The sequence below is a fragment of the Myotis yumanensis genome, unplaced genomic scaffold (genome assembly GCF_028538775.1).
Source record: "Myotis yumanensis isolate MYYU_CA2020_CCGP unplaced genomic scaffold, mMyoYum1.0.hap1 SCAF_10, whole genome shotgun sequence".
Classification (NCBI taxonomy): Eukaryota; Metazoa; Chordata; class Mammalia; order Chiroptera; family Vespertilionidae; genus Myotis; species Myotis yumanensis.
In genome coordinates this window covers 228,592-243,178 of record NW_027223761.1, presented here as the reverse complement: position 1 = coordinate 243,178, position 14,587 = coordinate 228,592, and the positions used below count along the sequence as shown (strand labels likewise).

The 14,587-nt window shown below is 60.8% G+C and overlaps 1 protein-coding gene across 3 annotated transcripts in view; it reads right to left on the bottom strand.

Annotated features, from left to right (window-relative positions):
• Positions 1–14,342, bottom strand: part of LSP1 (lymphocyte specific protein 1) — a 41,676-nt gene extending 27,334 nt beyond the window's left edge. For 2 of the 3 annotated variants that reach the window (XM_070427087.1, XM_070427089.1), the window contains exon 1: positions 14,136–14,341. In XM_070427087.1, coding sequence (XP_070283188.1) covers positions 14,136–14,206 — 71 coding nt within the window. In that variant the 5' untranslated portion in view covers positions 14,207–14,341. Of the gene's footprint in view, positions 1–14,135 lie in introns of all 3 variants that reach the window. The other variant, XM_070427088.1, reaches the window with a different exon arrangement.
• Positions 14,343–14,587: the final 245 nt, after the last annotated feature.

Below are 14,587 nucleotides of genomic sequence, written 5' to 3'. Positions count from 1 at the left end.
CCTATGGCCACCCTCCCATCAGCCCGTCACCGACGAGGAAACTGTGGCTTAGAGGTGCAGCATCTTCCTGGGGATTCCAAACCCACAGCCCCCAGGAGCAGGTCGGGGGCCGCAGGCAGTGGCAGGCCAGGTCCCCACTCGGGGCTCAGCCCAGGTGCAGAGACTCCACGCTGTGCCCCCCCTTCCCTCCACCCTCTCTCTGTCCCACCTGCCTCCACCACCGCCCCCCCCCCCCTCCCACCGGCCCCGAGGTGCAGGAGCAGGCACTAGACAATGCTGCCCACCCCCTGGGGTCACCACCTCCCCGCCTGCCCCTCTGGTCTTTCTCGGCTGTGTGGGGACAACGTGGGGGGGCCGGCCAACATTGGGGGCACCCATGGCCCCTCAAGCACCCCATCTCCTGCCCCATCCATCCCTTCTCCTCGTTGCTTTCACTTGGCCTCTCCCTCCTCCTGCCCCTGTCCTGGCCCGTTTTGGGCCCGTCCTGGCCTTGTCATTCCAGTCTGTACAGTCGGTCCCTGTCCCCAGAGTGGACCCCTCTTTCTGCCGTCACAGTGGCCCCCCGTCCCGACCTCTTCCCTTCTCTCACCCCCTGGACATGCCCTGCAGAGCCCGCAGGGCACAAGGCCCCTGCCCCCAGCCTCACCTCAGAACCCGTAGGCAGCAGCCCTCCCTCCGGCCACGCTCGCACCTTCTGGGATGTGCCGGGGTCGGACCCCACTCAATGCCCAGGGCCCTGCCCCTTTCCTGCCCCCGGGGCCTGCCGAGGGCCTCTCTCCCCTGAGCTCCCACCTGCAGCCGGGTGCCCGCCTGCCCCGGGACACCTGTGTGGGCTAAGCCCTGGCCACCAACCTGAGCTGAGCTGCTCTGAGGGTGACGAGGGGGTCCTGGGGGCTGGGCCCCTCCAGCCATTCCTTGGGGCTGGGAGCCCCGGGGCACCCTCTCGGCGCTCTGGCCAGGGGCTGGGGCAGCTTCAGGTGCCCGGAGCACCCTGGCGCCGCATGCCGCTCTGCCCTGCTCCTGTTCCCAGGCTGCAGCTGGAGCCCGGCCTGAGCCTCAGCCGCTGGGCTCCTGCCCTGACGCCCTGCCCAGGGGGCTGGGCCACTCGGTCCCCGTGCCCCCTGCTGCTGGCTCACCCCGCTCCTGGGCAGCACCCACTCTGGCTGACAGACCCCGGGTCCCGAGGCAGTGCCGCCCACCCAGCGCCCGGCCCTGCCAACGCGGGGGGCCACCCCACCCCCGGACCCAGGCCTTGGGTGGGCCCGAGGCAGCCACGCCCCTTTGGACACTGTGGTTTGGAGGCCTGGCTCCCCCAGCCCCTTCGGCAAGCCCGGCGGACTGCCGGCCCCGTCCTTGCCCTGCTGGCCACTTCGGGCTCCCCAGAGGGCTCCGGCAGGGCGGCCAGATGAGAGCCGGGCACGAGATCACCCTGGTGCTCGTGGAGGACGGGCCCTCGGGGGCTGCAGAGAAGCCCCCACCAGGGCTCCTTCCGCCGGCAGAGCCTCCCCGGGGACCGGGAGCCCGAATGCCATAAGAACGCCAGCCTCCTTGCTCTGCCAGCCCAGCCCCCACCGAACACAGCCAGGCCCCACGGACGGGAGGACCAGGCAGGAAGCCCAGAGTTCAGTGACTTCGGGAAACAGCAGTTGGGGTCCCCTGCCTCCCTCTCAGCGTCCCTCACAGTGGCCTGGCCCGAGGGAGCCCGAGGGGAGCCTCGAATCCCTCAGGGGTGCAGGGGGCGGAGGGAGATGCCTGTGCGGCAGGGGGCACTCCTGGGGTGGGGGCAGCCAGAAGCGGCCAGCTTGGCAGATGGTGAGGAGCTGGAGTCTGGGTGGCCACATGACTGGCCGCAGCCCCAGGAAGAAGCCAGATTTAGACGAGAAATAGCTGCTGGTGCCTGGCTTGTCCCAGAGAGAGTCCACGTCCCAGCTGGCGTCCCCTCCCTGCCCGGCGCCGAGGCGTGGGTTCTGGGGAGCCCAGGCAGCCCACAGTGAAAGACAGGGTGATGCCGTGGGCCGGGAGGCACTGCCCACTCCCCCCGCGGCCCTGGGCGAGGGCAGCCCCTCGGGTCCTGGCTCTCACCTGTCAGCCGTGCTACCCCCCCGTGAGGGCGCGGCGCGGAGGGTCCCAGCCTGGCAGGGCTTCGCGAGTCCCTGTGGGTGTCACCGGGTCCCGACCTGGAGGGTGTGGGCTCCGCACCTGCCCGTGGGCACCTCCGCACCGCTCAGCGGATCTGCTCACAGTCGCGGGGCAGACATGGTCTGTCTTCTTTATAAGGGACTCTCCTGCTCCCCACATCCCACAGGGGGAGTTCCCAGGGAGTTCCCAGGGACACTTCCTGTGCCCCAACCCACTGGCCAGCCACCGCAGGCCCTCCTGCCTCGTGCCCACGCTTGCCCCCACCCTCAGCGGAGCCGAAGGTGTACCATCCGCACCCTGTCCGTGCCCCCTGCTCCCCCAGGCAGCAGCCTGGTGCTGGGCAGGGAGCTCCCTGGAGGGCTACAGGGTGACTCCTGGAAGGACACATCCTGGCCGGGCGGACTCTGCAAAGGGCTCAAGGGTCCCCCGAGGAGCAAGCACATGGGGCTGTACGGGAGCCGCCCGGCAGGGCCCCTCAGACCCCGGCCCGGTCCCGCCTGGTGGCAGTCCTTGGGCCATGCCGCTGTGGGGCTGGGAGAGAGCCGTCACCTGGTGTTTTCAGGGGCCTGGAGCCGGAGCTGCTGAGCCCACGCTCACCCCGTCCCTTCCTCCTCCCAGAGTCCGGGCTGCGGTGGACCTGGGGATGCCCAGAGATGCCCATCCGGGAGCTCGCCAGCACGCTCCATGCCAGCACAGGAGGCAGGGAGCCGGCGCGTGGCCTGGCACAGGAGGACAGTCCTCCCAGCCTGGGGGGAACCTGGCAGGCACCTGGAGGAGGCAGCATTTCAGCTGGGCCTTGGATGCCTGGAAGGGTTCAGGAGGAGGAAGGGCATTGCAGGCGGCTCAGAGGGAGGTGGGGATTGTGCTCTCAGCCTGCCTCCCGCCCAGCCCTGCGGGGTCCCTGGCCTTGGCCTCTGCTCTCTCTCCGCAGCGCTGCGAGGCAGGTGCCACCGCACCATGACTTTACAGAGGAGGAAACTGAGGCCCAGAGAGGACAGGGCACTGGCCCGAGGCCCGAGCCGGCAGGAGCCAGGATTTGAGTCTGGAGAAGTGCTGAGTTCGAGGCCGGGGCACGCCCCAAGGCCCCGGTGCTGCCCACGCAGAGCTGGTGCTGAAGGGGCACGGCTGCAGGGCCCAGGTCCACCCTCTGTAAAGTAAGGGTGCCCGGGGGGTTCCCGAGGCCAGTGGGCTGCAGGCGAGGCCTCGGAGCTGTGCGAGGAGGAGCCCTTCCTCCTGGGAGCACTGGGCAGGCAGAGACCGGGGTGCCTCTGGGGCAGAGTGGCACCTCCTGAGGCCCAGGGCACAGGTGGGAGAGGTGGAGCCCTGGTGGGTGCACGCACCTGCACACAGCCCCGCCGGCTTGGCACCCCTCACCTGCCCACAGCGCAGGGGCAGCTCCTGCTGGGAAAGGCTGGGAGAACCCCGCCCAGGGCTGGCCTGGCACAGCCACCTCGGCCCGGCTCCGTGGGTGCCAATCGTCTGTGGGTGGTGCCGGCGCGGACATCCTGCCCTGCCCTCCGTGCCCGGTCTGGGCCGGGAGGGACCTACCTCAGGAGGGTGTCCAGGCCCTGTCTGCTAGGGTTCCTCCTCAGGAGCGCCGAGCTGCTCGTGCTGCTGGTGGCCGCCGCCTGGCCGGCGACCTGGCCTGACCCCCGCCCTGGGGACGTGTGGCGCCTTCTTCAAAGGCCTGCTGGCCCTGGTCTGCTGCCCTCCTCCTGCTCCTCCTCCTGTAGCTTGGACCCTTCTCTCCCCCTTCTCCTTCTCTTCTCTTTTCCTTGCCTGCCTTCCCTTCTCCTCCTTCACACCCTCTGCCCCTGTCCCTCCATCACCAGCTGTCCCTCCCCTGTCTGCTCTCTGTCTGCTGGTCTGTCCTGGGCCCTCTGGCCCCTGGGGGGCTCCTGGGCTGGCTCCCTGTGGGCTGTCCAAATGCCCCCTGTCCCCCCTCTCAGGGCCTCTGGACTCTGTGGGTCTCTGGGTCCCCTCCTCCTTTAGGCTTAGCAGCTGCTTCCTCTTTGTTCCCCCCCCCCAGCCCCCCACTCTGCCCACCTCTGTCTCTTCCACCTCCAGGGCCCCCTCCTTCCCAGACGAGTAAAAATGTCAGAGAGGAGCCCTCCCAGCCCAGCAGCTGGGACCTGGTGGCCCTCCTCTCCGTCCCCCTCGGCCATCTTGCCAGCTGCCCCCGGCCTCACTTGCTCCTCTTCCTCGTCACCTCTGCTCCCCTAGCTCAAGGGGTGCCTGGTCCCACATCTGCCACCCATCCCTTCCAGCCTTTCTCCTCGCCTGGCCTGGCCCGCGTTCTGGCCTCCTCTCCCTCCCTCCTGCATCTGTCTTTTGGGTCCAGCTCCCCTGCCTGCCCGCTCTCCCCCTGCCTCGCCCTCCCCTGCCCTGCCTGCTCCTGGGCCTTCGGCACCTTCCCTCTCATTCCCTGTCTCCCTGGTCCCAAACGCAGCCCCTGTCTCCTCTTTTCCCTGTGGTGTCTCTCTGTCCCTATCTCTGTCTCCCTCCCTCCCTCCCTCCCTCCCTCCCCCTCCCTTCCTCCCTCCCTCCCTCTCCCTCCCTCCTCTTCCCTCCCTCTGGGTGCTCCATTTTCCTTTGTTTATTCCCAGCCCTCAGCTCCTTTTATCACCTCAAGGGGGAGGCCGGGCACCCCAGGGATCCTCTCTGCTCCCCAAATGGGGAGGCTCTGCTCTCCCCGGCCCCCACCCCCAGCCTGCCCTGGGCGGTCAGAGCAGTGAGACCCCTAGGGGCCACCACCAACCAGCCTCTCTGGGTTGGTGTCCACGCTCCTGAGAAGTGGCCACTGGGCACAAGGTCAGCGCGGTGCCCTGGCCAGCCGGCCGTGGCCCCTGGCCCTTTGGCCAAGGCCCCGGAGAAGCAGCCCAGCCCACTGTTTGTCTGGTTGGGCTTAGTCACCCTGACTCACTGGAGGCTAGTGGCCGGACAAGGCGGGGACGGGCCCACTCGCCGCGGGGAGGCTCCGAGGGAGCCGCCTCCCACCCGGGCTCACCCGCGGGCCAACATGCACATGGCCACAGAGGTGGACACCACTGCGCCCACGGCTCAGATGGGGAAACCGAGGCTCAGACTGGATTCCGAGGCCTCAGAGCCAGGGCCCGGCGGAGCCAGAACCACAAGCCAGGTCTGCGGACTGCTGGCTACCTCGGCCTGGCCCTGAGTCGCCCTCCTGTGCCTGAGGCCCGGCCTGCCCCTCCAGGCCCAACGCCACTCCTAGGGGATATGTGAGTGGGCAGAGGGCAAGGCAATGACCGCCCTGGCAAGACGGCAACAGGGAACGGGTCCCTGTGTGAAGGCAGTTGTGTTGAGGCGGCGGCAACAGCCGGAAAAATTCCACATGGGCCCGTAGCTGGGTCCGCAGTGACTCAGGTGGCGGCGGCGGCTGGTGGAGACTCCGTGGGGGTCAGGAAGTCCGTGGGGGTAGGGAAGTCCCCCAGCGCCCCCCCGTCCCCCCCCCCCCCCCCCCCCCGCCCTCACGCAGGCTGGGTCTCCAGAGCGTGGAGACCTCTGGCTCTGGTGGAATGGGGCGGGGGGGGGGGGGGGCGCAGGGCCAGGACCCAGCAGGTCGCCCGGGAGGTGAGCCGGGGCTTCATGTCCCTCTCAGCCGGCCTACCACCTCCTTGCCTCCTGCTCTCAGTTCTGGAACCGCAGTCGCCGCCAGGACTGAAATCTGCCAAGGCATATTTTGGTTCAATAGCAGGAAAAATATTCCCACAGGGGAAGGCGCCTTGGGATTATGGGAAGTCCCTGACATTCAGAACTCAGAACGGACTCACACAGCTTCCTGTCGGGAATATTGGTGAGTGAGAGGTGTCAAGGACAGATCTTCACGTGCAGTGGCCATGACTCATAGTTCTACAACCAGGGCAGGTCCTCACAGGGACAATAAGGTAGAGTATTTGACCTCAACTCCACTATTATTTGTCCATCCATCAATCCACTCATCCTCCCATCCATTCACTCACTCACCACCCATTCATCCTCCCGTCCATCCTCTATCCATCATCTATCCTCCATCCATTTACCCACTCATCCATCTATCCATCTATCCATCCATCAATCCATTTATCCATCCTCTCTCTATAGCTATCTGTCTTTCCATGTATTATATATTAATCCATCAATTTTTCAATATATCCAGATATTCAATTATTCATATAAACACAACATATCCTTCAAGTGGGTACATATGTATTAACGGATGCTTGAAAATAAGAACAATATATCATTTTATCAATCTATTCATTCAAGTGTCTATCAATACATATGTACCTATGTTCATCTATCTCCCTCTCCAAGTCTTTATTGAGCGAGTATCCATCTATCCAACTATCCATTCATTCATATACACATACATGCATTCATGCATACATCCAGCCATCTATCTACATGTCTTAATACATATAAAACACTTATAAGAAGCATTCAAATTATCCATCAATTTGGAACATAATAACCACTCAATATATGCCAATTACTATTATTTATATGTTCATCCATCAATTTGTGTATTTATTTGTCCAGCTACCCAACCAGTGAATTATCTGTTTATTCATTAATACATCCTTCTATCTCTTCAAATACCTCCTATCTCTTCATATATTCTTCTGTCCTTACTTTTATTCAACTCTCCAAATATTTTGGTGTTTATCCATCCCATTCCTACATCCATTCATATATCTGTCCAGCCACCCCTATGTCCACCCCTCTTTCCATCTAGCACCTCATACACCCTACTGTGCATAAATACATGCACGTATGTCCTTCCTTGTACGTATTTGCCCATCATGTTACCCATGAAGCCACCCCGAAGAGCTAATGCTTAAAGCAGTTGCTGATACATAGTAAACCTGAATCAATGTTGCTTACTATTGTTTTCATCCATCCATCCAGTAACCCATATCTCACCCAACCATTTATCTCCACATAACTGTCCATCTATCCATATATTTTTCAACAAATTTATTAAACACTGTGTTCATGTTTAGGTGCTGGGAATGCAGCATTAACTAAGTCCCTGTTCTCTCACAAGGCTGACATTTTTGTGGGAACAAAAAAAAAAGGTAGATGTTTACCGTAATAGATCAGATGATGGTAGGTGCCATAGAAAACGTAATCCAGGGTCTGAGGATATGGAGAACTGGAAGGGATTGGTATGTTGTATATAATAGTCAAGAAAGCCTCCCAGGAAGGAGCTGGCCTTTCCTTATTGGAAAAGAGACTTGCCCGTTGGTGGGTGAAAGAACAGTTTGTGCAAAAATTCTGACTCAGCTGTGTTTGTTCATCACTCTATCTCTTAAATAGTTTACCTAGCATCAGCCATATGTGCATTTATTCTCTATCTATCTTTCCATCTGTCTCTCTTTCTAATTTGCCCATCTCTCCACCTAAAAATCCATTTGTCATTCATATCCATCCATATGTCTAACTCGCCCACTAACCTTCTATTCATCTGTCCAGTTATTTATCTGTTTACATTTCATCTATCAGTTCACCCATCCTTACTGCCAGCCCATGTCTCCGTTTACTAATCCATCCATCCATCTATACACCCACCCATCCATTTGTTCATCCATCCCTCCCTCCCTCCCTCCATCCCTCCATCCATCTATACACCCACCCATCCATTTGTTCATCCATCCCTCCCTCCCTCCCTCCATCCCTCCATCCATCTATACACCCACCCATCCATTTGTTCATCCATCCCTCCCTCCCTCCCTCCATCCCTCCATCCCTCCCTCCATCCATCCATCCATCCATCCATCTATACACCCACCCATCCATTTGTTCATCCATCCCTCCCTCCCTCCCTCCATCCCTCCATCCATCTATACACCCACCCATCCATTTGTTCATCCATCCCTCCCTCCCTCCCTCCATCCCTCCATCCATCTATACACCCACCCATCCATTTGTTCATCCATCCCTCCCTCCCTCCCTCCCTCCATCCCTCCATCCCTCCCTCCATCCATCCATCCATCTATACACCCACCCATCCATTTGTTCATCCATCCCTCCCTCCCTCCCTCCATCCCTCCATCCATCTATACACCCACCCATCCATTTGTTCATCCATCCCTCCCTCCCTCCCTCCATCCCTCCATCCATCTATACACCCACCCATCCATTTGTTCATCCATCCCTCCCTCCCTCCCTCCATCCATCCATCCCTCCCTCCATCCATCCATCCATCTATACACCCACCCATCCATTTGTTCATCCATCCCTCCCTCCCTCCCTCCATCCATCCATCCCTCCCTCCATCCATCCATCCATCTATACACCCACCCATCCATTTGTTCATCCATCCCTCCCTCCCTCCCTCCATCCCTCCATCCATCTATACACCCACCCATCCATTTGTTCATCCATCCCTCCCTCCCTCCCTCCATCCCTCCATCCATCTATACACACACCCATCCATTTGTTCATCCATCCCTCCCTCCCTCCCTCCATCCCTCCATCCATCTATACACCCACCCATCCATTTGTTCATCCATCCCTCCCTCCCTCCCTCCATCCCTCCATCCATCTATACACACACCCATCCATTTGTTCATCCATCCCTCCCTCCCTCCCTCCATCCCTCCATCCATCTATACACCCACCCATCCATTTGTTCATCCATCCCTCCCTCCCTCCCTCCATCCCTCCATCCATCTATACACCCACCCATCCATTTGTTCATCCATCCCTCCCTCCCTCCCTCCATCCCTCCATCCATCTATACACCCACCCATCCATTTGTTCATCCATCCCTCCCTCCCTCCCTCCATCCCTCCATCCATCTATACACCCACCCATCCATTTGTTCATCCATCCCTCCCTCCCTCCCTCCATCCCTCCATCCATCTATACACCCACCCATCCATTTGTTCATCCATCCCTCCCTCCCTCCCTCCATCCCTCCATCCATCTATACACCCACCCATCCATTTGTTCATCCATCCCTCCCTCCCTCCCTCCATCCCTCCATCCATCTATACACCCACCCATCCATTTGTTCATCCATCCCTCCCTCCCTCCCTCCATCCCTCCATCCATCTATACACCCACCCATCCATTTGTTCATCCATCCATCCCTCCCTCCCTCCATCCATCCATCCCTCCCTCCATCCATCCATCCATCTATACATCCACCCATCCATTTGTTCATCCATCCATCCCTCCCTCCCTCCATCCATCCATCCATCTGCTCATTCATACATCCAAGGCTGATTATTAGCTTGATACACACAGGTCCAAAACAGTACCCATTTCATAGGCTAATGTTTGTGTCATATATGTTGTTAAATATTCTAAATATTATGTCTGTGCTTATCTATCTATCCACCCATCTATCCACCCATCCATTTATCCATGTCTATGTCTATTTATATATACATCCAGCATTCTATTTATCCACTCAGATGGCCAAACATCTATCCATTTGCCTACCTAATACTGCTACTTCTACTACCACTACAACCACCACCATCACCACCATCACCACCACCACCATCACCATCACCATCACCACCACCACTAGCTAAAATTTATGAGGAATTATGTGCCAGAGACTTTTTTAAGTGCTTTTCTTTATTATATAATCTTCATAAAACCCCAATGGGGTAGGTAGTATACTATTTTAATGAGGAAACTGAGGTGCAGAGAGTTAAGCAACTTGCTCAAAGTCACATACATCCATTTTAATTCCTTTCATAAGTCAATCATATATATTTTATCACTACTTTCTGCCATCAATTTATTACCTGTTTTTCCATATAGTCAACTGGCCATTCACCCATCGATCTATCCATTCATCTACCCATCCATTCATTCATCCAAACATATCCTATCCCTCCATTTATTCTTTATCCATCCATCCATTTATCCAGCCATCATCACCCATCACTCATCCACCTATGCATCCATTCATCCCCTTACCTACCCATCTATCCATCCATCCACCCATCTACCTACTCATACTGTTCTCCATCATTGAGTCTCTTATTTTCCTTTTTTTCTTTCTTTTGTGACTAAGCCATGGTTCATAAGCTTGTGACCCAAGATGACCAGAGAGCAGACCCTTATGGCCCAGCAGACTGAGTGCCACAATAGAGCCTAAGCAGGGACTGGAAAAGCAAAATGTGTCCGCTTGTTTAGACATTGTCATCACCCCTCACCCCCATACCCACTCCCACATACATGCTCACAGAACGCTCACCCAGGGAAGGGGCACAGCAGTGAGGTCCCATGCGGGCGAGGAGAGTGGGTCGGGGCTGGTGGCCTCCGTGGCTCCTGGGGGACCCGGACAGAGAGGTGCTCTGACTTTCAGGGGAGACCATCTGTCTCACGTGGGCCTCGGTCCAGCAAAGGGAGAGGGCAGGGTGGCAGGCGGTAGAGGGAGTGAGGCGCTGGGGTTCGGGTTAGGGCTGGGACCAGGAGGGGCTGAAGGCTTCTTCCTGGATTCTTCTGAATGAACTGGCTAGATCCCTCGGTCCCAAGTCCATTTCGTTTCTTTTCTTTTTGGTTAATCCTCACTCAAGGACATTTTCCCATTGATTTTTAGAGAGAGTGGAAAGGAGAGGGAGGGACAGAGAGAAACATCAATGTGAGAGAGACACATTGATTGATTGCTTCCTGCCTGTGCCCCGACCAGGGCTGGGGAACGTGCAACCAAGGTACATGCCCTTGACCGGAATCGAACCTGGGACCCTTCAGTCCACAGGATGATGCTCTTTCCACTGAGCCACACCAGGTAGGGTGGCCCCTAATCTTTAAGACACCCTTCCGAAGCCCTGGGCAGAGCATCCCTGATGCAGTGGGCGGGGCGGAGACAGGGAGGGGCGGGGCTAGGAGAGAGCCAGTGTCATTTCTGCTTTCTGGGCAGGTCCCTGGGGGCCTCCACGCTGTGCCCTAGTCCATGGGCACCCCCAAAGCGCCGCCCTCACCCCAGTGGCACTGCGTGGGGTCATCGAACACCTGCCAGCGGCCGTCCAGCCACTCCTGGGTCCCCCCGAGGCCTTGCTGGGTCCCTGGCATCCCAACCTGGAGCCCACAGAGCCTGTAGGGCAGCGGAGCCAGGGAGCACCCTCCAAGCCAGGGCCCCGCAGGGCCTGTCCAGAGCCCCTGCTGCCCAGCTGCCTAGATGGCAGTTCGGCCGCGAGGCCAGTGTTCCCACCTGTGAGATGGGAGGTCTGGATGTGCCTGACTGGACTCCACAAGGGCCACCTCGGGTTGAAGAATCGGGGAAGCCTGGCCTGGGGAGCGAGCTCACAGTCCGAGCAGCCAGGATCCCCGCTGTGCAGATGGGGAAACTGAGGCCTCCGGTGGGGGGCTTATTTGTCCAGAAAGTCCTGGCTCTGCTGTCAGCTCTGATGCCAGTCCTGCCCCCAGGCTCTGCCCATCCTTCTCCTCCCGCTGGCACTTGGGACTCAAGGCCGGGAAAGCAGGGCCCCTGGGCTCGACCCCAGCCCTGCTGGCGGGGGCTCCAAGGGCCTCTACCCACTGCCACCCACGGGCCCAAGGCTCCGGCTCCCTCGGCTCCCTCGGAGGGAAACGAGGCAGAGGCAGGCCAGTGAGTATGGAGGGCAAGACAGCACTGTGCCAGCCCCATGCCACCCAGGCGGGGAGAAGTCTGCCGGGCACTGCCCCGGGCCAGGGCTGTTGAACGAGGAGGCAGATGGGCCCCAAGGAAAGGTGGGGTGTGGGGAAGGATTTTTCACTTGCTGAATCAGCAGGGGCGGGGCTGAGCCATCTCTCCCTCTTCCCACCCACGGAGGGAATGTGGAGGGTCCAGATGGAGGGTGGGGGAAGCCAGGACCTCCACAGCCTCGCAGGAGCAGCACCCAGAGCCTGGGCTGAGCTCCACTTCCCACCCTGAGACCCCTCCAAGGCCCCAGGCCCCTGACCAGGGGGAGGAGCGAAGTGGCCCACCTGGGGGTCCCCAGGCCTGATCCAGCTCAGACTGGGCACGAGCCCCTGCACCCAGGCCCCCGATTCTTCCAGCCCAGCGGCCCCTGCCAGGGCGATTCTGCCCAGCCCTCCCTCCTGCCTAGTGGCCCTGGCACTGCCCGTTGCTCCAGGTCCTGTGCCCTGTTCCAGGTGGTGTCTGGCCCTGCTGAAGGCAAGGGGGTGAGAGGCCACCGGGGCAAGGAAGCATGGGGGTTCCCACCCAGGGGCAGTCTGAGGGAGGAGGCCCTGTCCTGAGCAGTCCTAGGGGGCAGCCCCTGTACCCCATTGGAGGGCACAGCCTGCGTGGGGCCGGCGTGCAGGGTGAGATCTGAGCCCTAGGCAGGTCTTGGGGGCAGCGTGTGCAAGTTGGGGAGTAGCCCAGCAGACCCAGCCCATGGGGGCTCGGTGGGGCTTCCCAGGCAGCACACCCTCTCCTGGGCATGGGGACTCCCCCGCCCCCTAGGAAACCCCCAGGCACCAAGTCACCTTGTGAAAGGAGAACCCATCACACCCCGAGTCTCGGTTTCACTCTGAAAGGTCGGGGTTGCACACGCACCACACGGAGCCGGGGGTGGGGGGGGTGTCTGCGGTGCCACCCTCTCAGGGCGAGGGCCCGAGGGCCAGCTCTCCAGCCCAAGACCCCACAGGTGCAGCCTAAGCCCCTAGGACAGGCACCTGGACACCCCGGGCTCAGCCTCAGGCCCCTGCTGTTGCCTGGGCCTGCCCTCCACCCTCCCTCAGCTTGAGTGACAGCTGGGAGGAGGGGCCAAGGATGGGCCAAGGAGGGAGGCAAGGGTGCCCCGCCAGGCAGCTCCAGCCGTGCCCTTCTATGGGCATGAGGTGCCCAAGGAGCACGGGGAGGCCAGGGTTTGGATGGCGCTGACGTGAGGAGCCATTTCTGAGCAGGACACAGCTGTCCCCACTCACCAGCTGGGCGTCTGAAGGCGCACCCTGAGCCAGACCCCCGCCAGGGGCCGCTGCTCAGCCTCCCGCCCCACCCCACACTCGGCCGCAGACCCTGCACCAGCCCCTCCCTCACACACACACAGGTACCTGCACATCCACACCTTTCTTGTGCTCACACTCATGCACACTTGTCATTTCCCCGTTGTCAGTAAAGGCATCCGCACAGCGGCAGGTACTGCAGCCTCCAGCCTCCAGAGGAAGAGTGTGTGTGTGTGTGTGGGGGGGGGGGGGGGTCATAACCCAGCAAGCCCGCCCTGAGGCTCCGGGCCCTGCCCTGCTGCCCTCTCCTCCCTCCTGCAGGTCTGGGCATTTCACTCCCTCCCTCTGAGCTGGGGCCTGCTCCGTCCCTCCTGCTCAGCTGTTCAGCACCCCACTGGCCTCCTCCTGGGCTGGTCTCCACCCCGACAGGCCTCCGCATCCCCGTCAGACATCCCCTGCCCCTGGACGCCCCACTGTCCCCAAGCTTGCCCACTCCCATCTCTTCTGGGACATTCACCCTGGGCCATGGGACTCAACTGAGCTGCCCTTCCCCCCCCCCCCCCGAGCCCTTCCCCCAGGGCTCTGCAAGCACAGCTGCTTCCAGGGGGGCTGCGGGCATTCTTGGCCCAGCCTGGGGGGGGCGGGCAGCCACGGCACAGGGGCCCTTTTTGCTAGCAACCCACACACAGCCTCTGCCCATGGCCCTCACATCTCACCCCAACCAACAGCCCTGCATCTGATCGGGGACCTGCGGCCTTGCCAGCCTCCATCACCCCAGGAGACTCGGCTGAGCCCCACACATGGGCTCGGAGGGTCCCCAGGTGAGCAACCCCTTTCCTTCAGACCTGGCCCAGCGCCCCCCCCCCCCCCCCCACCTCCAGCCCTCCCAGCACCAGCCCTGCTGGCCCAGGCCTCAGTCCGCGTCCCTGCGCCTGGCGGTGGGCGTCCAGCCCTCCTGGTCCTGGCCCTGCTCTCGGCCTCTCCCGGGGAGGCCCAGCCGCCCAGGCGGGTCCCAGGAAGGTGCCCCCAGGGCCGTCGACCTCAGGATCGAGCGTTACCCCCACGGAAACACCAACGCACGGCCTCCTGTGGGCCCTTACCCTGCGCCTTCTTCGTCCACCAGGAGTTCCTCCTGCTCCTCGAAGCCAGGGTGGCCGGCCGCCTCCGCCATGGCCTGGTGCTCAGCGGGACCGGGACCGCTGTGTGTGCCCGGCTCTGGGCGCTTCCTGGGGCGGCGGCTGAGCCCCCCCGCCCGGGTTTCACTTCCCCTTCACTGCAGGTTGAGGTTTGGCTGAGGTTGGGTGTTGTTTTCAGTCTGTTGCTGCAACAGGAGGGACACACAAGCCACCAGGAAGCGTGAAGCAAGTCGTAGGGCCTGGGGGACAGGCCCAGGAAGGCGGGGGAGGGGTGCGGGGCTGGGGCACCCTTGCGTGCTCCAGCGTCCCAGGGCTGCACAGGAGCCCCCACGCACCTCCAGGACCCCTTTCCCGGGCAGCCGTGGCCTCGAAGGGCCTGTGTACATCCTGGCTGTCCCCAGCCCCAGCGCGGGGGC